Below are 21,058 nucleotides of genomic sequence, written 5' to 3'. Positions count from 1 at the left end.
TTGGGACTGTGGGACTTGTGCACCTGGTAGTGTCCATCTCTAGTGAATGATGTCAGTAATCTTCTTATGGCATGAAGCATGCAGGGGTCAGTAAACTGCACAAAACCTCACAGCACTATTAGCATGTTTAGGTTTATGGCTCAATCTTAGAAACAAGCGTCAACCTGTGAGAAATTGCGAACAACATATGTTGATAAATGTATTTTATTTCCACACGTAGAAATTAAAAAGTTCCGAAAAATAGTCCCTTAAAAACAAAACAGCAACGATTGCAAACTTTCTTCAATTGCAGCTTTGATTTAGTGACGTCAATCTTCAACCCAGGCCTTTGCAAAGGTCAACACAGTGAGGAGAAACAACAACAGCGTGAATGACAACCAGACAGAGCAGCACAGAGAAACAAGTCGCCCTGCTGTCCTTGGAGCGGGTTCAAGGAACAGTGAGTGGGTTCGTTACTTTCTACTCAGCCAGTCTCACAAGACAATGCTTCCTTCTCAACTCAGAGGACAAAAGCAAGATCGTGCTCTGTTCTCCTAGACAGCTTTCCCTTGTTACACTGGGACTTTATCCATCGTGGTGGGTTATGTCACAGAAGCTCCACCACAAGGTCATCTTAGGAACAAATGCTGGCATACTTAAATATAGTCGCATTAACATAGTTAAAATGTGTTTGTGCTGTTTACAGTATCTATTGTATTAGGGGGAACCTGGGTTTGTGGCTGCGGTGAAAATCGTCGACAGCAAAATTTAACCTGCTACTATTTCAAAAAATCTTGGTGTGGCTACTCAGCAGATATGTAAAGGTTAATGCAGTGCTGCCAATCATCTGGTGCAATGGCATTACTCACTGTTCCACCTAGAGCTCATCCAGTTATGCAAATGCAACCGAAACTCTGTGAAATTTGCTGGGTAGAAGTCACTGCTGCTCCGGTTACGCAAGTCCGCGAGCGGTGCCAAATCAACCAGGACGTCCACGGGAAGCCTCCTGCCAGTGGAGCCACAGTGAATGGAGCAGTTCGAGCAAAAACATCCTCCACCCGCTGCCCGGGCCGCGCTTGCTTCACCTGTGGCTTTCATTCAAACGTCAGACTGATTGGGCGCAGACTGGCATCTTCATGACTTTCCAAGAAAAGCGGGGACAAAACCGCGAGTAAAACCAAACACAATGAATGAGGTGATGTCTTACGTAACTAAGCAGCACAGGATATCACAGGGTGAAAGGAGAAAGAAGAAAATCTATTAAAGGAATCTTTAGCTCAATCACCCTCGAACCTGCAAACACACTTACACAGACTCTCTTAATGCTTCGTTGTCATTTCATTATAGTCTTTGTAATTATCATTGTTATCATTTTCAGGCAGGACAGACAAATAATCATTAAATGGCCAATCATCTATTTGTAATTCAAGGTGCCCATGCAATCATTCATGACAATAACTCGTTCATGATTTTTAATCACTGACTGAATATCACATTTCTTATCTCACGCACAGTCAAGCGATACTGTCCTGTTTCTATTTCGGGTTTATATTATGTGTTATCCAAATAAACCCCTTTAGGTTCATTCTGCATTTCATTCTTTGGTCTCTTTTTACTATTGCTGTCTTCTTAGTGGGTTTTGTGTGTGCGTTTCTAAACGCACGCCAGAACATTTTGCGCCTTTTCCGACAGCCTCCTGCATCGTTAGTCTTCCGAACCATTTTCCCTGTCTTCATTATCAATGCACTGCTGATTAGCACATCACCACAGAGCGCCGGCCGGCCATTCATTCAGTCTTCAATGGTGTGACGTAAATCCCTGACCTGTTTAGTGCCCTGTGGCCTGGACTTGCTCTGTTGCACGGTGGCTCTCTTGCCTGTACATGTTTCAGCTGGCACTCAGACAGGTTACAGCAGCTGGGACGGAGCCAGAATCTCCAAATGTGCCACAGGAGGTCCCACAAACATGCTGCAGCCCTGCCGAAGGTCCTCTGGCATGAGGTGATGTTTAAAAGTGTAACAGCCTGTGTTTCTTACATAACTGCCTTTTTGCAGCACCTAATGTGTCCTATGTGGCTGCTAAACCATACAACTATAAAGGTATCTAAGACTACTTCCATTAGTGTTTTTGTCATAGACTGATGTTATTCGAAATTAGTATTTGTTCAGATTAAGTAAACTAAGCATATGTGTAGTCGAAGAATAAAATAATCATGTTTTTTTCTGTTCATCAATTCCAGTTCCAATTGAGGCTTTGGTTATGTAGTTCATGTTGTTTCATGGTTGAAACTCTGTACTGCCATCTACTGGCACTACTATGGAAAATACCAGTTGCATGTTCTAAAATAGACAAGCTGCAGATAAGATGAGTCTATAAACTCTTCAGGTTTAAGTGTTGAGCACTCTCATATACTCCATCAGTCTAAGCAAGAAATAAAGCCGAGTAGGGTGCAGTATGTCTGCATGTGATCATGGCTTTGGACAAGTGTGGCTGCCTAGAAAAACGGATGACCTTATAAATCTGAAATGGTAAGTTCAATAATATTAATAACCACATGTTACTCTGCCGAAACCCGGGATCGAACCAGGGACCTTTAGATCTTCAGTCTAACGCTCTCCCAACTGAGCTATTTCGGCTCGAGAAAACCTTCGCTCGCTCCACTCAACGGCAGATGTCGCTCTTCATATTAATTGAGGTTGCATTTTCACAAGTTACCGGTGTTTACATTTACCTGAAAGAAAGAAAAGTTATAACATACTGCGTCCTTCATCCCACATGGACGACCTTGTTGTTCCTACACTACACGGGAGCGCGTCGTTCCCACGCACCTAAAGCCCACGCAAGTGTTCGAACAACAGCCTTTAAACTAATGTAATGTATCGCGTTACTGGGATGAGACGCTCCTCGGGAATTAGTTCAGACGCGAAACACGACGAAACAAGTTTTCTGACGTTGGAAATCACCAGAGGTTGGTGAGATCCCACTCATACTGTTTTTTTAAAATTAGAATAAAGACATTTGCAACCAGACTAAAAAGGAGTCTGGGGGTTATAGGTTCGCTCAAAAATCTGAATTTCAGTATTCTTCAAATCTCAGTTTTCACATTGGAACCTCTCTTCAGTAGGTTCACAGAATATGCATTCTTTTCACCCAAATCAAATCCGGATTTCAACTAGCTCTATGCAAGTGCACCATCTACTGGACAAGGTGCTCACTACTGTACGCTATATTAATTACTTTATTTACTTATTGTACTGAACGTGGTTATATTGTCCATAAATAATACTACAATGTTTTTTTTACTTATGAAGTATCACAAATGCAATAGATCTACATGAATAATGAAATAATAATGTATTTGATTTTAGAAACACTGCAGGTACAATATTCTCATTAGATCAATACTTATGATAACTGAAGATTTAGGATCATAAAAGCATGGTTGACAGTAGAAAAATGGATGACTTTATAAATCTAAAATGGTAAGTTCCAATAACAATGTGTTAAGTTAAAGCCACACGAACTACTTGTGACTCTGCCGAAACCCGGGATCGAACCAGGGACCTTTAGATCTTCAGTCTAACGGTCTCCCAACTGAGCTATTTCGGCACGCAGCGTTGCAGCGTTCGCTCCTATCAACGGCAGATGTCGCTCTTCATATAGGGGGTTGCATTTTCACAAGTTACCGGTGTTTACATATACTTAAAAAAGGGATAAAAGTTATCACATATCCTTCATCCCACGTGGACGACCTTGTTGTTTTTACACGACACAGGAGCGTGTCGTTCCCACGCAGTCGAAAGCCCACGCAAGTGTTCGAACAACAGCCATTCAACCAATGTAATGTATCGCGTTACTGAGATGATACGCTCATCGGTAATTAGTTCAGACGCTAAACACGAGTTCAACGTTGAGCATGGCTAGATGTAACTCGACTGTAAAATTGGACTTTAACACAACCGCGTGGGCGGGACTGCTAGAATTAACACATACAAATAGCAACACCTACTCGCTCCCTGCCTTGTGATTGTTACGCAGTAACCGTGGACAAGTGCATGCTGTGTTCAACGCACACCCCTGAGACCCGCACGTACACGAGCTCGCTTATTTATTGCCTTAATGTATGGCTCCGTCCCTGCGGACCCGCTCCTTCTGCCACTGAGGGAATAATCACGGAGAGAACATCGTGTGTCAACCGGCGCAACAGTAAAACTCTTCCTTTTCTACGTTTGGACAAATAGTATTTGTATGTTGTTTTCAGAATTTCGTTTTGTAATTCATAGAAAATGATATAATCCTGACTACAAAACACAGGTAGTAAGACATACGGAATATTTCGTATTTACTATTGATATAATTAACCTCTGTAGTGATACATTCACACAAAAAGAAAACCATGGTAAAAATAGCAGAGACAGTATAATAATAACTTTTATTTAGTTTTACATTCAAGAATAGTGCGTGTCAAAGAAATGACATGTCACAAGCTGTTATTCCCACGTGTTTGACGATATGCGCTAAGTTTCTGTTTCTTTCTGTTTACTGACAGAGAACTGAAAAACTACTACTGATACATAAAAGGTCAGTCCATCATTACATACTGTATAAACTGAGCGACTCGCTCTATAGTCACATGTAATAAATCTAGATCTGTATTTACAACATGTACACCTTATGTCACAGAATTACTGTAGACACAAACCTAAAATTAGCCACAAATATAATACAACCCAAAACTATATACCCCTATGCAATATTTTCATGTTGTGTTGAACTGAACCAGTAAAGTAAGTACAGCTTTTGGAACCAGGGGCATGTTTTTTATGCAGTAACCAGACTAGGCCCATACATAAAAGGAAGATGGACAATAGGAAAAACAAGTGAAAACCAAACTGAAACCACTGCTTTTAGAAGATATTTAACAGTTCAATATAAACAATGACTCATGTCAAAAGGCAACATTATTTATTCCTACGCCCTATAATGACAAACAAACAAACAAACAAATAAATAAATAAATAAAGTTTGTAGCAGATGTTAACCTTGCAGTGCGGTAAAAACTCTGAAAGCTTGGTGACATTAAATAATCAATAATAAATTAGTTGCAATTAGAGACGATTTTGGTCCATGCCCCCGGTGCTTAAGGTGCTACGTTTATTTATAATCATAGCACCCATCACCTTCTGACACCAGCAGAAGGCTGCACTGTAACTTTAGCTCTGCCTGTTCAGTTATGGACTGTCTGGAAATGTATACAGAGTCACCAGATCAAATGTACTCTGTCAGTTATAAATCAAAGATTTATGATCTAAAATGATGGTTTAGTAAACAACAGTCTTTTATGCAAACAGGCCAGAGTCTCTCATTAGGTAAAGCTCAGTCATTAACAATTTCTATGTACTTCATTAAAATCGGACAAAGGGGAAAGCATTTCATTCTTGACATATTTCGGATCTACGTTAATCCATCATCTTATTCAGGCGAGAGTGAGATCTGGTTCCTCTGTAGGGGAGTGAGTTCATTTCCCAGTTCAAACTACCCCTGCACTCTAAACAAACCATGGACAAATTTGTAAACACTGTCAAATTTGAGGTCGCACGCTGAAGCAAAAGTGCCTTAACTACGTCCTGATTCCCTGCCTCGTGTCCTCTGCCCTGCTCCCCGTGGCCCTTCTAAAGCTGACGTCTGGACACAACACACGGCACGTACACCATAGAGCTGAATTAAGGCAGACACAATACTAAATACATCTATATTTATGTGTTTGAAGGGTCTCAGAGTTCTGAAGCTGCCTTGGATCATTTGAGTGGGACCAATGAGAACCGTCACAGACGTCCTCTGCTGGATGAAGACGTAAGCGCCTCTGCGACGCTCCTCTATCGTTCATGTCCACATGTAAACACACTGCACTGGGGGAGTGCTGGTATATACACCTGCGTGTGCGTGAGCCCACTCTGGACCCCACTGACGCCAGCGTCCCGCTTCTGCCGCCGGACCCGCTGCTGGTGGCTGCGGTGAAAAGGAGGCCGAAGCGTGTGGAAACTTCCTCCACTCGCTTCACGCGCTGGTGAGTTTCGTAATGCAAACACACCTGTGGCTCCGTGCTGTTTCTTTATAGTTGTATTAGCACAGCCCACGTGTGTGGCTCTCACAGGGCCTCTGCCAGGCACCGGTCAGTGCCTTCGCTCGCCTCCAGGCGCACCTGCCGGCTGGTCTTCCTGGTCTCCACCCAGGAGTTGTGGATGACGGTGCCGCCCGGCGAGGGGTCCACTTGGAGCAGCGACACCACCCTCTTCTTGACCTTGGCGCGGAGGGCGCGGCGCAGCTTCTGCCGGGTGAATGCGTAGAGCACGGGGTGGGACACGGTGGTGCCGTACGCCAGGGCCAGGAACCACAGGCGGCAGCTGACCAGGGCGTCGCTGGGGCCGATGCCCAGGATCAGCAGGTTGGTGACGGACAGCGGGGCCCAGCAGGCCAGGAAGGTGGTGATGATGATGAGGGACATCCTGAACACGCGCCTCTGCCGCTCGCGCCGGTCCCTGTGGCGCCGCACCGCCCGCCGCAGGGCGATGATGGCCGACACGGACGCCTGGACGCCCACGGGCGCCGGCGTGGGCGTGGCCGCGCCCGCGACCAGCGGGGCGGACGACGACAGCGCGGGGGGGGAGGTGGCCGTGGGGGTGGGAGAGGGGGAGGGAATGAGGGGAGGGCGGGCGAGGTGCTTGCTGCCGTCGGCGGTGCAGCGCTCCCGCCCGGCCTCGGCGCCGGCCGCCGCGCCGACCTCGGCCTTCTTCTTCTTCTTCTTCGCCTGCCCCCCGCGGTGCCTCCGGCAGGACGGGCCCCTGGAGCGCTGGCTCCTCTTCATGTGTGAGCCGATGCGGATGTTCAGAGCCCTCAGGATCCTGGAGTACGTGAACAGCATGACGGTGACCGTGGTGAAGAAGATGGGCACCTGCAGGATCAGGTGGTAATACATGCTGAGGCCCGTGTGGGAGCCCTGCCCGCCCACACACAGCGCTGTCCTGTTGCGCCACTCTGGCGCCGCCGCCGCCGCCGCACCGCGCTCCTCCTCCGCGCCCCCGCCGCCGTCCCGCCACTGCGCCTCCAGGAACGGGAGGAAAAACACGGACGCCGAGGTGAGCCACACCGCCGCCAGGAGCAGCGCGGCGCGCCGCGGCGTCAGCAGCCGGTTGGCCGGCCGCACCGAGATGTCGTAGCGGTCCAGGCTGATGACCAGGACGTTGATGGCCGTGGCCACGCCGGCGAAGGTGGCGCACGCCTCGTGGAAGCAGCACACCAGCGCCAGGTGCCGCCCCGGCGGCAGCAGCGCCACGGCCGCGGTGAGCGGCAGGCACAGCACGCACACGGCCGCGTCCAGCACGTGCAGGTTGACCGTCACCATGTTGCTGACGGAGTCCACCAGGTTGGACTGGGAGCAGTAGAGCACCAGCACGGTCAGGTTGCTGCTGAAGCCCAGCACCAGCTCCAGCGTCAGGAACGCCGTGAGGGACGCCTGGAAGCCCAGGGAGTAAGGCGCGTACCAGGCCGCGGCGCCGGCGCCTCCCCCCTCCTCCTCCTGGAACACCCCCACTCCCTCCAGGCTGCCCACCATCCCCACCCACTCAGCGGTCGCTGGGCCTGGGGTGAAGCTGTCACTGTCCATGATCACTTCTAAGTCCTAATATATTGCACTGTATATCTGTCACGCAGTTGATGAGCTCCCATGATGCATCAGGTTGAGTCTACATGAGATAAACTGGTGGATGGCAGCTCTAGGGAAAAAGAAGCACAATAGACAGACAGATTAAAAATAAAGTCGATGTATCTGTGTTACAGTGTGTATCAGCATCGCTGCAGATCCTGCATTATGCATCAGTCCAGTCTTATCTGCTCTCCCCTCTGTTTCTCTGACTACCATTGTGGCTCAGTCGCTGCCTGAGACCTGCACACAAGCTGTCAGAAGTGAATGCCCCAATTGGCCGTCGCTAATTGAATGAAGTTATTTAATTAGCCCCGCAGGCTGTCAGCCGCCGTTTCATGAAGCAGTTAAAACTACACATTCAGCTAAACCGGTTATGATCCTGGCTCCAGCTGCACAGATGAGATGTTAAAAACACTAATACAGCTTAAGGTGCATAAGAGAGTGCTGCACCGACTCCACTTGAGTGATGATTAGCAGAACCTGGTGCTCAATAACAGTCGCAATTCAAGGAGCAACTACGAATAAGATCAGCAATCAGCTGAATAATCACAATCACGGCCTGTCGTCACAGAGTCTGGCAAAACGGCGGCGACGTCAAAACAAACAACGCAGCACATCATCCGTCAGCCTCTGCACAACTCCAGCGCGGCAGCGAGGCGTTCAGCTGAGTGATGGACTCCTCTTTTGCTCTTGTTTCCGTTGCCACGGCAACCGCACTACGAGGGATATAGATTAACGAGAGCGCGGGCGCCGTCGCATCGGAGAGTGTGACTCTGGGTAGTTTGGTGACACCGGGCGAGTAAGAGTGAGACGGTAGAGTTACAGCATCCCTCAGCGGGTGAGCGGAAATGTCAACAGGTGACTGCAATTGGAAGAGTCGGCTTCAATGGATGCGTTGCATATCGCCTTTAATAATGACTTCTGGTTCCTCCTGGAAACGAAAAACTAACACTCCTATTATTTTTGATAATATAAGAAAATTGCAGTCATCATGGAAACCACAAAAATGAAGGGTAAGGAATCGAGCCCATCAGACTTGCAGCTATTTTGCTTGACTCGTGCTGGAGGCTTCCTGCCGCTGCAGGCATGAGCACGGCGGCCGAGTGCCACCAGAGGAAACAGGAAGGCACACAGTAAGGAGAAAGAAATGAGCTGTGGAGACGTACAGTATCACCTGGGAGCGGGACACGCTGGAGCGCTGAGGCCAGATCACACAGAGCGCGAGCGAGTAGGAAGGAAGCGGAGCGGAGCGGAGCAGCCGCGCAGCGCTGGTAAACAAGCGGTCCCAGGGAGCAGCGCTGCCGGGGCTTTGTCTAATCTCAGGGCTTACATCAGTCGGCCCGACTGCAGCCGGTTTCCTGGTTCCCTCCAGTCCCCAGCAGACTGCGCGGGTCCCAGGAGGCCCAAAAGCTCTGTGATGAGTTGGACGCTGAGCGAAGGAAAGAGGAGCACTGCTGCCATTCCTGAAAGCGCAGGACTGCTGATCGTGCACGGCTCGTGTACATAATATGGAGATTTATTGTGAATCTGCCAAATAATGAAATGATGCCAATTGGTTCTCACTGTCTCAACGGTTGCGTTCCAAAGACCATTTATCTGAAGCAGGAGTGAGAAAAGTCAATGCGTACGACCTCGCTCCGACCCGAGGATCGGCTCCTGTCACACTGTTTATCATCCACATGCCGCTTATTAGGGAGCTCCTCCGCTCCGAGATGAAGAACCTGGACTTCCTGGGGAAAGCTTTTCCGTTCGCTTCTATTTCCAGGCGATAGCTGGAAACTGGAGAGGCAGGGAGGTGTGAAACTAACTGCATTTCTTAAGATGGCCTCCTAATTAAGTGGCCTGCGAGCGGAAGCCGCCCTCCGGGGAGCGCTCCGGGTGACGGGACCACGCTCAGGCTCTGCACAAGGCAATAATCGCACTTAGACCCTGATATATTGGGCGGTGGGAAAAGGTCAAATGAAGGTGATGCCTTTAATAATTGTACTGTACAGTCTCAGCAGCAGCTTCTCCCTTTAAACCCCTAATAAGTTATTGCGGCTGAATCTTTTACCTTGTGATAATGTGAGAAGCGAGATGCTGCTGGTAGGATGCACTTTTTACACCTTCATAAATAATTAATTATTTAATCATCCTGCAGTTGGTGCCTGATATCTATTTATTATTAAAGAGGCTTATTATATGGGCAAAAAATGCACTTAACATATTGATTTCATTCAGTAAAGTATTTAATATCACATCTGGAGCCTGACCCAATGTTTTGATGTAGTGGTTCTATGTTCTGTTAGATCTCAGTGAAGATGTATTTACATGTAAATATATTCCATGTGCGAAAGGTTATTTTTCTACATGACTTGTTGATTTATGAATGCAGCGAACCCACAGCAGCCCAGAGTGTAGCTGATACAAGAAGCTGTATTATATGTATTTATATGCTGTATTCACTCTTGTTTTACTGATCAGCGTCGGCCTCTTCTTGTAAACAGTCTGACTTGAATGCAGCAGTTTAGGCTCATTCCCCCGAGGGCAGAATGTTATTCTAGGAAATGTAGTCTATGAGAGCCGGCTTAGAAAAAGCAATCAAACTTTAAATGACTATCACAAAACTGCTCTCAAACACAAGCACGATGTCTTTAACACATTGGAGTCCATTTGTATCCGGATCCACTGTTTCCCACATAGCTTTTAGTGATTCCCTTCAACCTTTCCCCCCTCTGTTGTCAGGAGCCAGAACCTGTGTGACAAGAGACTATATGGCATGTATAATTGAACAACTCCAGTCCGTTCAGCTTTTCCCAGAAGTAACAAGTAGCGAGATTAAAAAGATGAAGGACAGGGAGGATAATCTTGCTATTCCTGCGAGACAAGGTGATGTAACAGGTTGTTAAAAGATGGGGATTCAGAAAAAAGTACATGAATAGAAACCGAATACATGTCGCGTTGTTTTGTTCAGGTCAATTTGTAAAACATTTTTCTATTATATTTTAAAAGATCCCCTGCAATGGACTTCGGGGTGAACCCCACCTCTCGTCCTCAGCTACACGGATAGGCTCCAGCCCCCCCGCGAATGGGAACAAGCGGTAGAAAATGGATGGATGAATTTTAAAGATCATGGGGTTTTTTGCATCATGTCTTTAAGACATTAGACATTGAGACATTAAATGTAAAAGGTCACTTGAATGAATTATGCAACCTCAACAAGGCTGTGTACTAATGCAACATGCTAATTAGCATCATACAATCTTAATGCGTAACATCATTTTACTTTGTTTATTGTTTTTAATGCTAGCTCATAGTGACATCACCATGTAGTTCTAGCAGTGTGATGATCAAGTTGCTTTTTGCAGTCCCATGGCGAGTTATAAAAAAGACATCTATCCTTAGTGTGTCGCTTGAATGAGTCTGATTATCACGTCTTTTGTTCTGAAAAGGCACAAATCGCTTGTAAAGACAGCGGCACCCCAACGCTTGGCAGCGCTGCGTTTGGAACAAAGCATTACTTAAGACAAAGCGGCGCCCAACAAGAGGAGCCGCAGTGAGTGGGAATGAGAACGCGCCGTGTCTACAGTAAACACCCACCGGCATGTGTGCGTGTGTAGCCTTCAGCCGCGCTCGCTGGTGAAGGTTAGGAGGCGCACTGTGCTGTGAGGAGACACGAGCTCCGATGTCACGGAGTCACACGAGCCGCAGGTGCTGCAGCCGCTCGTCCCCAGTGCAGTCGGACCGGAGCCGGCATCGCAGCAGGAGCCCCCGCGGAGCTGCAGCGCTGCACAGCAATATACAGATTACACAGCTGTAAACGTGGGGGATTATTTCCCTGCCAGTAGATTAAGTGTAAAACAATACAGGTTGAACACAGCTAGCGCGGACTTCCAGCTGGTCCCCAACGTTTTAGTGCATCAAACCTCATGAGGTCAGCGCATCCTCTGACCTTCAGATATAAAGATGATGCTGACGCTGCATTAGGATTACCATTTCATAAATGGAGCTATTGTGCACACTGCGAAGAGGTCACTTACATTGTTTTTCATGATAACATACATTTTCAACTGTCTTAACACAGGGTGCATTTATATATATTTAACTTCTGACACAACAGTTAGTCATATCTTCTAAATAATCTGCATGACTCATAAAAAGCAAGGATGTTCTGCCCAGCGTGTTTGTTTTACTTCACGTGATGCTTCCACCACACGTCTCCTCCAGATCCAGACTTAACCCTCATCTCAGGGAGGACGGAAGCAAGGTCACACATTCTGGATGCTTTATCGAACCTTTCCAGGGTTTTTACAACCCTCCATTGTAGCCGCACTCATGCCTCCCAGTATAATTTCTGTCCAGGACATAAATTTTTCAAATTTTCTTTTCTGACAACAAGACGGCATGAAATACACAGTAATACAGGCATTTCTGTAATAGAGAATATGATTTGACTTCTGTGACGTTTGTGGATATTTCTTATTTCTCATTGGACCAGGATGTAACTGACAAGGACGCACTTCCTTTTGGGGAACAAATCCATTATTCAGGCAGAATTTCCAAATGAGCAGTTCAGCTTTGAGCAAAGCACCCTGGCTTTTGCCGAAGGCCTTGATTTTGTCCTGTTGGTGGAATTATTTATCGCTGAATGGAAATACGGACCTGAAGCTACTGAAACTAGTCGCAGAAACAGAAAATAATAAGACGAGAATAAAAGGTGCAACTGACGGACGCTCAGCGGCCACTTGGTGAAAAGGGCCAATGTTCATGGAGGAAACTAATTTCCTAGTAAATTGGCTGCATGTTTCGCACGCAGGCGCGTATAAACTGGGTTCCTGCCTGCCAGTGTCCAACCGGGCTTCAGCCCTTGATGTTCAGAAGCAGAAGGCAGCGATGGCCGAGCGGAGACGCAGCCCACACGCTTTGATCAGGACTTCTTCCCTTTTGTTTCTCGGCAGCGCGGACGTGGAAGCAAACAACCTCTGCCTTCTGTTACTGCTCATCACACCTGCTGGGCCTCGCTGCTTTTTCTCTTCATCCCTTATTTTTTTAAGCCAGTGTTTCCCCCCCCCCCCCCCAGTGTCCTGCTGTTTGTAATGAGCGGCTGAGACAGACGCACAGCGCAGAAAAGGATGGGAGTTTAATAAGAGTATACATCAGTTCACAGCTGCTGAGCCACACATTGTTCCATCTGACAAACTCTAATGGACACTGTTCGTCTTATTGGACTCTCTTAGATGAGCTGCAACATGTTGGTCCGTCATAAAGCTCGTTTTTAATATTTTAAAATGTCACATTTTACAGGCCCAGACAAGTGTGCACTAATTGCTTGAATGTGCAATTAAAAGAGAAGACGGAAGCACAACTTTAGAACAAAGAAAACCTGAGGGACAGTGAGACTAAATGATATAAGTCCTGGAGCATTTGATTTATTTTTAAATCCTGTCTGTGCCCGAGGCTGATGGAGCGCAGCAACGGAGAAGAGACGCGACCGCTCGCGCACCATCCAGCGTGTTTGCACCAGCGTGTTTGCGGCGGGCTGAGGGGAGAACTCCCTCGGGAGCGTGGGAGAAAACACGCGGCCTCGGAGCACGGAACTGTGTCAGGCACCCACTCCCACGCACAGCCCGAGGTTCCTGACGAAGCCCACGTCTCTCCCGCTCAATCGATAGAGTATTTAGCGGAGCTCGGTGCGCCGCAAGCCGCCGGTCTGCGCGCTTTACGCAGCGCGAGGCGAAGCTGCCCGTTCCCGCCATCGCATGAAGTAAACACGCAAACTTAGACGTGTAATAGGTGGAATAACAACAGTTTGTAAAGATTAAGCGCGATGTCCACGCGACGGGTGACACGTTTGGCTAAAACATCGAGCAGCAATAAACGCCTGTAGCGTCTGCGTAAAAGTTCAACTGTAGCCCGAACTGTCGTTTCCGTAACGTTTAACTGCTCGTCCATTGCGCTAAAGTGGAATTACTGCATGTTTCTCACCTTTAATGGGTGCTGGATCGATGGAGTCCAAACGTGCCCCCTGCTGCGCATCGCGTTCAAACACGCGCGTTTTGTTGGAAAAGACCGTTTCCACGACGCAAACGCTCTTACCTGCTGTGTTCGTCCGTCCACGTCCGTGATCGGAGTGCGCGCGGACGAAGAGCCGTTCCGTTTATGTGGCGAAGCAACGAGCACACGATCAGCAGCGCGAGCGGCGCATCCGCCTGCAGCCGCTACGACCCCGCTCAGTCGGACGCCTCGCGTGCGCCCCGGTGTCAGGACTGACCGGGGGGGAAGGGGGGGGGGGCGCAAATACCACCAAGGTCAGAGCACAGGTGAAGCTTCAGCAGTTTGTGCCGTCAAGGTTTGTGTGTAACACAAAATAAATTCAGGCAATTTCTGGTGAGTATTTATACAGTTTATTATGGCTTCAGTCAACACAGGCATATTTATAGCCATAACGGCAGCCATTTTACATCATTAAAATACCAAGGGATAAAAACCACACTCCTATCATGTACATTAAGTGTACTTTAAAGGTGTAGAAAAATGTTTGATCTGCTGGAAAATCATTTGTAAACAGTGAAATCCTTGCTTCCAGAGACACCGGGTTGAAGTGAGGCATGTAAGAGCATATGGCCCGTTGTGGCTGTTGTGTTGTGTTGTGTGACCACAGTTCATGCATTGTAACCAACTGGAAAACGCCACTGCCTCCGTCCATTATCTCTCCCCGCTTCGACGACAACATCCAACAGCGCATCCAGACGAACACAAACCATGTTTGTTGCAACTCGTGAAAAACAAACACAAGAACCTGACCTTTCCTGTTGTCGCAATGATTGTTTTTTTTGTTGTTTTTTTTCAAAACAAAAGATAAGCAGCCCGTGACAGAAGGTCGAACCCGAGCAGAGTCGCACTCTGACATTCGACCCATAAACCAGCGTCTGCCTCATTACAGACCAAACACCCCATCGTCAGGTCTGTGCTCAGCTTTGGGCTGCTGCCGTCCAGGCCTTGATGGCCCAAATGGCATTTGTGCTACAAGCTAAACTCATCATCTCTCAGCATAATGGTTTGACATCTTCCCTCACCTGCCAGCTTTCCCCCTCCGTCCTGATTCTCAGGAGCAGGGTGAAGCTGATGGGGAAGTGGAGGCCACAGGACAATTACAGCAGCAGAGACACAGCTGAGCCTTCTGGCAATAACACCAACTGATCAGCAAACTGATCTGACCCAATATATGGAAACTTCTATTGACTTTTACAAACAGAGAAGTAAAAAAAGGGTTAGTTTTATTTATTCATCTCAACAGGGAAGGGAAATGACAAGTGTGAGTAAAAGTGCTTTCTAAGGAACATGCGGTGTTGGTTTCTACATTCATGAGACACAAACAATGTAACAGAGCAGGTGACTGCGAGGAGAGACTGTTCCAACGCCATGTTCCCAAAACACACAGGAAACCAGGACTTAGTCGGGTAAAGATCACCTCGACGTCGACGTAACATCTGCGCCTTGTTGAGCCCAACGTCGGACGCTGGGCTCCAGCTCCAGGCCGTCCTCAGTGGGAGCTCGTCCTCAGTGGGAGCTCCTCCCCATCAGCAGGCTCTGCAGCTGCCGGATGCGGCTCTCCCGCGGCAGCGCCAGCCTCTTCTCCGCCTGCTCCTCCTCCTCCAGCAGCTGCTCGATGTACCAGGAGGAGCCCAGCAAGATGTGGCCCGTGGCCTGCATGGAGAAGATGGTCCATCGCAGCGCCTCCCTGGGGAGAGAGAGACGGTGGCGGGAGTCATCAATGAAACCGACGCCACGCAAAAAGGCACGTCTTCACCAGCTCTGCGTCAACTAATCCTCTGGTGGAGCTCCGTGCCAACGCAGGGAAACCAGCAGGTTTCCGCGATGGCATAACAGCTCCTCTCTAAATTAATCTGGGTAAAAACCGGGCCTCTCTACTTTTATCTGGCCATTTCAACTCCGCCGCCCACACAGGTACAAACGTTAGAGGCTGCACACAATGCTGTTACAAAAGCAGCCTGTGGGAAGAGACCAGAGAAGAACTCGACCAGCTCACTCATTTATGAAACACTTGTGGAAAAACCACTGCTCCCTTTTCATTTGTGCATTACCAGACATGTACTTCCACATGAAGCACAGCATGAGTTCATCAAATAGAAATACCATCGCTTACTCACTTGAGCACCTTCTTGGCGGCGTAGCAGCGCAGGTCGTAGGACACGGAATAAGCGCCGTAGAGAGTCGCCTTCACGTTCAGGCAGCCAATGAAATCCTTGGGGTTGTTCTTGTAAAGGTCAAAGGTCACCTTGGCCAAATCCGTCCGGTGCTGCTTCCGGTGCTCGCTGAGCTGGTTCCGGGGGGTGCCGTTCTGTGGGGCGACAGACATGAGTCGGGCGAGGACGCGTTCCGTCTGGTTACGGAGGGAAGCTGCCGTCGGCGGTAATGAGAGGGGAAAATTACCACGGAGCAAGGTCAGCGCGAGGTCACTGCTGCTGTTCTTTAGAAGGGAGGGTGGGATGCAAATCACCACCAGCGTTATTTCTCTGGAAATTGATTGCTTTTAGGCGAACACCCTTCAAATCTCATGATACCTCTGGGACGGATTTATATTCAACCTCGGCCTCTCATTGCTCCTGAAATCATTTGGAAACTGATCTGTGCCTTCTGCTTTTGCACAATAACCGAAATGTAACTGGAGGATTACATGTTCTCTGCGTGTACCATTCATATTCACGGCTGCTGCCTTGAAAAAAACAGGTTTTCGACATCGGTCTAAACTCTACATATCAGACCATCTGTCATATCCAATGCTTAATAATAAACGTCCAGGCTTGTGTTGTGTGACAACGTAGGAATGATCATCAGGAGGGTAAATGCATACGTGATGTGGGGTCCACTTCTGCCCTTTGTCCAGCACCATGAGCACAGCGCTGTCGGCCAGCGTCTGGAAGAACTCCTCCGTGTCCACACCCGTGCCGTCCTCGTCCAGCACCAGGGCTCCAGCGCACGACACGTTCAACGAGTCGGTGACCTGCGAGACGAGGGAAGGACTTCACACGGCCGCTCCCCAGGTCGCACAGCCCCCACCCCCCGCCGCCCGCCCTCCGGCCTCACCTTGTCCATCAGGTCCCGCAGCGTGTCGGCCATGATGCCCTTTTTCACGCTGCGGTCGGCGTTCGTGACCCTGAAGGGCCTGGGCCGGGGGGACCGACCCGAGAGGAGCTGCTGGGTCATGGACGCGCTGGCCGTCACGCACCTGAGGAGGCACAGAAGACACCGGTCACTCGGTGCGGAAGTCCTCACCGTGGAACCTGGGAGCACGGAGCTGCGGTCTCACTTTGAGAGGGAGGTCGGACTGAGAATGCTGAGAGACTTCATGGCATAATCCATCTACGACCACACAACCTGCAACTGGAACAGATGTTTATTCAGCACATTTCATCATCGGCGACAGCTGTTTATGTTTGAGCGGGCGTTCATGGCTATGCACAACATTTGTAAATAGTCATCTGGACTTCCTCTACACAAAAACTTAAGAGATTTAAAGTTTCACAATCCCACTCAGTGGTGTGTAATGGCCAGACACTAAATACTGAGCAAGGCTAGAAATAGTTAGAGAGAATTAACTTCCTTATTTAACAAATAACACACATTCCACAATAAAGTCCTGATTAACACCGAATAAAAACCTACATAAGTAACCTCACACTTACAGAGTGGTGTTTCTTCCCCAGTCGATTCCTGGCCGTCTTTATTTTGCTGCTGCTGCCGATTTAAACACTAAACCTCTGCGAGAACGCTCCCTCTCGTCCCGTCGCCGCTTCTTGCACCACTTGGTCACTGAACTTTGTGCTAATGACTGTTGAGCTAGTTCAAGTCTGCAGCTTAATTGAGTAATTCTCTGAACACTCCCACTGACCCTGCCCAATCGAAGGCCCGGCTGCCGATTGTCATCCACAGTCACATTATTGCAACAGCTGCAGCCACAGCATCATACGGTTGGTAAATCAAGCATTCAACACATGTACACGTTTGAACTTTTATTTTGAAATGGTTAAACTTTGGCTGTTCGATCATACAACTGGTATATTTACTAGGATTATAACAGGCACCAATACAACTGACCCTCTGGTAAATCTGGTAAAGCACTAGGTCAAAGGTTAAAGGGTAATTAAAGCGCCAAGCTTCCCAAATGAGGTCATCATTAAAGACGCAGACGACACGTTTTTCGGGACAAGGTGTGTCAGACCTCCCTGTGTTATCACATATTGCACAACTGATGTAATCTGTTTGAACCAATGGTAGAACTTCAGGTATTTAAGAAAACTAGCAGCTGCTGCTGCTAATGTCACGGTAAACTTTAGTTCAGATAAAATACAGGGCGCAGACCGGAGTCACACTGCGCTTCCGTTGCGCAACCCTCACACAGCTGAGCTCCATACACACGGTTAGACTTTGCTCAGACGGGCTGATGTCTGCGACGTGAAGCCGAACTGAAGGAGCAGAGCGGCTTTCTGCGTCACCGGCCTTTATACGATTACCAAATCATCACAGGTTGTAATCTGACAGAACAGACAAAGCTGGAGCAGAAAGACAGAAGAGCGTCCATACTTACTTCCGCCGTGCTCCTCACGAGAAGCCGCCACTGCGTTGACGCCAATTAACACACCTGGCGTGAACGCAGCTAATTAACGGCCCCACTGACGCTAGACGGTCAGCATTCGTCCAAAAAGCTACACGGTGAAGTCTGCTACTCGAATAGATGAGCAGATAATCAGAAAAATTAAAGTCGCCTTTAGTCCAACTTTAATTGAATAGCTGGGTCGAGTCGAAAAAGAGCTGACTGGGCCCATAAGGACGTAAACGGATAAAAAAGTCGATAGAAGCAACGAGGACATCGTGTGGAGAGACGAGGAATTGCAGGCTGAAAACACGCTTCACTCTCCACATGGGTGTTACCCAGGTAAAATCGCTAAGGGGGATACCGTTTGACGCACAAAAAGGTCCGAAACATGTTTGGAAAAAAATAAAAAACAAGCAAAGAAGTGTTTCATTGTCAGGACTTAGCTTCTGATCATTAAGCTCTAGGTTTGGGAAGCAGCTATGTAGTTAACCCACATTATATGTGCTGCAGGTGCGAATGGCTCATTACAATAAGTTCAAATGATTTCCACTCAACAGCTACAGCAGATGCATCACATATAATATTAACAGTCTAATGATAATATTTCACTGAATGTGCATTTTGCCATACACATTCAGTAAATACTGCTTTGTACTAATATAATTAAAGGTTTCATCCTCTATTATTATTTTATTTAACATGCATATTTTTCGTTGCACTACGTTACTTGCGTGATTGCACCGTGTGTGTTACTAGTGTCCACAGCCCATCCGGGTTTATTTCCCGTCTCATCAGCAGCTACTGTAGCAGAAGTAAACTTGTCCCGGCTAATCTGCGAACCAACTTTAAACCCAAGTGAAAAGGCTAAATAAAGCGCGCCGTGCTCCAGAGGTCGTCACTCATTACATAAAGCAGTAGGCTGCAGTCACGCTGCCGCCGTGACAACTTCCTTCTGACGACTCGTGGGGTTCTTTAAGGAAACAACACAACTGTTGGGTCCTTTAGGACTCACAGAAATGTGGTCATTTCTAATATTATCATGACAGTATAAACAAGCCTGGGCTGCAACAATTAAGCTCTAATATTTATATAACTGCTTTATCATTTGTATATTTAGATGGTGGAGTCTTCACTGGTTTAATTATGCTGTGCTCTCAACCACAGTAATGATCATTTAAGTTGAGAATTGGCTTTAGCTACGATTCAAACTGTAACAGAGTGATAGGTGAATAAAGCCAAGGTCAAAATGAACCAGCGTGAATGAGGCGAGCAGTGTTTTCACCCTGTTGCTGCCCGTTTCACGCTCGCTGCAGAGCCCCCATGAGCACAAGGCATCGGACCTAAAATAGCTGTGACTTGTTTGTGAAACGTAGCCAGAATTAGTGAACAAAAGTCTATAGAAGGCGCCTGTTGTCAATATCCTGTGCGCGTTTTGTCCCGCTATCACTCATCAGGCCGCGCTGTGGGTGACGCAGGCTCATTTGGCTCGGACCCATTCATTTGTGTTTTATGGCTGCGCTGATGCTGGTGATGACACTAAGCGTGTCTGCTATCGCCGCTGCGTCGAAATGAATTGGACGTGAGGGGGGGGAGGGGGTGTGATTATCAGACTGGATTTAATTGAACAACCTTTGAATTCAAGATTACGCATGCAAACACACAAAAAGCAGCTGATTTCACAACCTGATCGGTTTCTGACTCGGAATAAGGTGAATAATGTTCAAGACAAAGGGTCAGTGTCATCTTCTGCTGTCGGACTTGGTTGGCTGTGTCCTGGTTGATGCTCAGCGTCATTCTCAGTCCGTCCGTGGAGTGTTTTCTTGTATATCAATTATTTTCAACTAGTAAAAAAGTAAAGCTAAGCTCTACAGAACACACATTGACCGTTTTTACCCAGACTAACATTGTTTCTGAAGCCAGGATTCCTCCATCAGATCCTCAAACTGCTCCCACCGCCGCCTCATTTCCTCTTGCCTATTCGTGCCATCAGTTCCGCATTGGCCGCAGCCTTGGTCCTCATGTCCTGGTTCTTGGCCAGGTCTATGAGGACGCTGAGGATGCTGGTGGGCACGTCGAGGGACAGGGCGAAGCGGGACCCCTGCTGGGCTCTCTTGGGCACCTGGGCGGCCGGGCGCGGCGCCCGCGCCCCCCTCGGCGCCGGCCGCCGCTGCTGCTCCGACTGGAGCAGCGAGTTCAAGGCGCCGCCGCGGCTCAGCAGGTCGGCGGCCAGCGCGTCCATCCGCGCGTCCTCGTGGAGCCTGGCGAGGGCGGCGCCGCTGCTCCTCTGGCCCGGGACCCAGCGGGGCAGCAGCAGAGCCAGGCAGAAGCACACGTACACGCTTCTCATGGTCGGCGCTGTCTGCGGGGGAGGAGGACACGACTGTGACCCTGCGAGACTTCACTCCGATCAGTGGGACGATCGCACAGCAGCCATTCACCGAAATACATCAATACAGTGGAATGTAACACTTCTCTAATATTCTCATTGTCATACATTGTTCTGATAAATACACAAGTGTCAATATAAGGATGGCTTCATCAAACTCTGACCTACTTCTCCTGTCAGTCCCAGTTTTTGCATTAATCATGCACTATTCTTTGACCCGTGCACACACACATACATTGTCAGATTTCATAATCCCAGTACTCACTCGGTGTCACCCCGTGAAAAGTCAGTAACTTGGCAAAAGGCACTTGTCGTCCGCGTGCTGCACGGCGGGGCTCGGCTGATGTCTCCTGTGTCCTGCGTCGCCGCTGCCGCTCCCGTGTGACTCGCGCTC

At 48.3% G+C, this 21,058-nt stretch overlaps 3 protein-coding genes and 2 non-coding genes across 9 annotated transcripts; all 5 read right to left on the bottom strand.

Moving 5' to 3' along the window:
* Positions 1-2,542: 2,542 nt before the first annotated feature.
* Positions 2,543-2,615, bottom strand: trnaf-gaa (transfer RNA phenylalanine (anticodon GAA)). Its single transcript has one exon. It is a non-coding gene; the product is annotated as a tRNA-Phe (tRNA).
* Positions 2,616-3,515: 900 nt separating this feature from the next.
* Positions 3,516-3,588, bottom strand: trnaf-gaa (transfer RNA phenylalanine (anticodon GAA)). The gene has a single exon. It is a non-coding gene; the product is annotated as a tRNA-Phe (tRNA).
* An 804-nt stretch (positions 3,589-4,392) lies between these two features.
* LOC114856063 (G-protein coupled receptor 22-like) lies at positions 4,393-13,924 on the bottom strand. 4 transcript variants are annotated; one of them, XM_029151683.3, is made up of 3 exons: positions 13,757-13,924; positions 11,261-11,447; positions 4,393-7,751 (listed from the first exon to the last, which is right to left on the bottom strand). In XM_029151683.3, exon 3 carries the CDS (start codon positions 7,640-7,642, stop codon positions 6,128-6,130), a length of 1,515 nt encoding a protein of 504 aa, XP_029007516.1. In that variant the 5' UTR covers positions 7,643-7,751; positions 11,261-11,447; positions 13,757-13,924; the 3' UTR covers positions 4,393-6,127. The 4 variants fall into 4 exon arrangements, with proteins under 4 accessions (XP_029007516.1, XP_029007517.1, XP_029007518.1 ...); XM_029151684.3 differs by having other exon boundaries at positions 13,646-13,768; XM_029151685.3 differs by lacking the exon at positions 11,261-11,447 and having other exon boundaries at positions 13,646-13,924.
* Positions 13,925-14,920: 996 nt separating this feature from the next.
* On the bottom strand, positions 14,921-18,352 carry cidec (cell death inducing DFFA like effector c). 2 transcript variants are annotated; one of them, XM_029152015.3, is made up of 6 exons: positions 18,270-18,352; positions 16,992-17,065; positions 16,769-16,910; positions 16,536-16,685; positions 15,832-16,022; positions 14,921-15,401 (listed from the first exon to the last, which is right to left on the bottom strand). In XM_029152015.3, the coding sequence occupies exons 2-6, from the start codon at positions 17,042-17,044 to the stop codon at positions 15,221-15,223; spliced, it is 717 nt and encodes a 238-aa protein (XP_029007848.1). In that variant the 5' UTR covers positions 17,045-17,065; positions 18,270-18,352; the 3' UTR covers positions 14,921-15,220. The 2 variants fall into 2 exon arrangements, with proteins under 2 accessions (XP_029007848.1, XP_029007847.1); XM_029152014.3 differs by lacking the exon at positions 18,270-18,352 and adding an exon at positions 17,368-17,527.
* A 1,527-nt stretch (positions 18,353-19,879) lies between these two features.
* Positions 19,880-20,625, bottom strand: LOC114856221 (urocortin-3-like). The gene has a single exon (XM_029152016.3). The coding sequence runs from the start codon at positions 20,623-20,625 to the stop codon at positions 20,239-20,241; it is 387 nt and encodes a 128-aa protein (XP_029007849.1). The 3' UTR covers positions 19,880-20,238.
* Positions 20,626-21,058: the final 433 nt, after the last annotated feature.

This window comes from Betta splendens, chromosome 5 (genome assembly GCF_900634795.4).
Source record: "Betta splendens chromosome 5, fBetSpl5.4, whole genome shotgun sequence".
Taxonomy (NCBI): Eukaryota; Metazoa; Chordata; class Actinopteri; order Anabantiformes; family Osphronemidae; genus Betta; species Betta splendens.
This window is presented reverse-complemented; position numbering and strand designations above follow the sequence as displayed.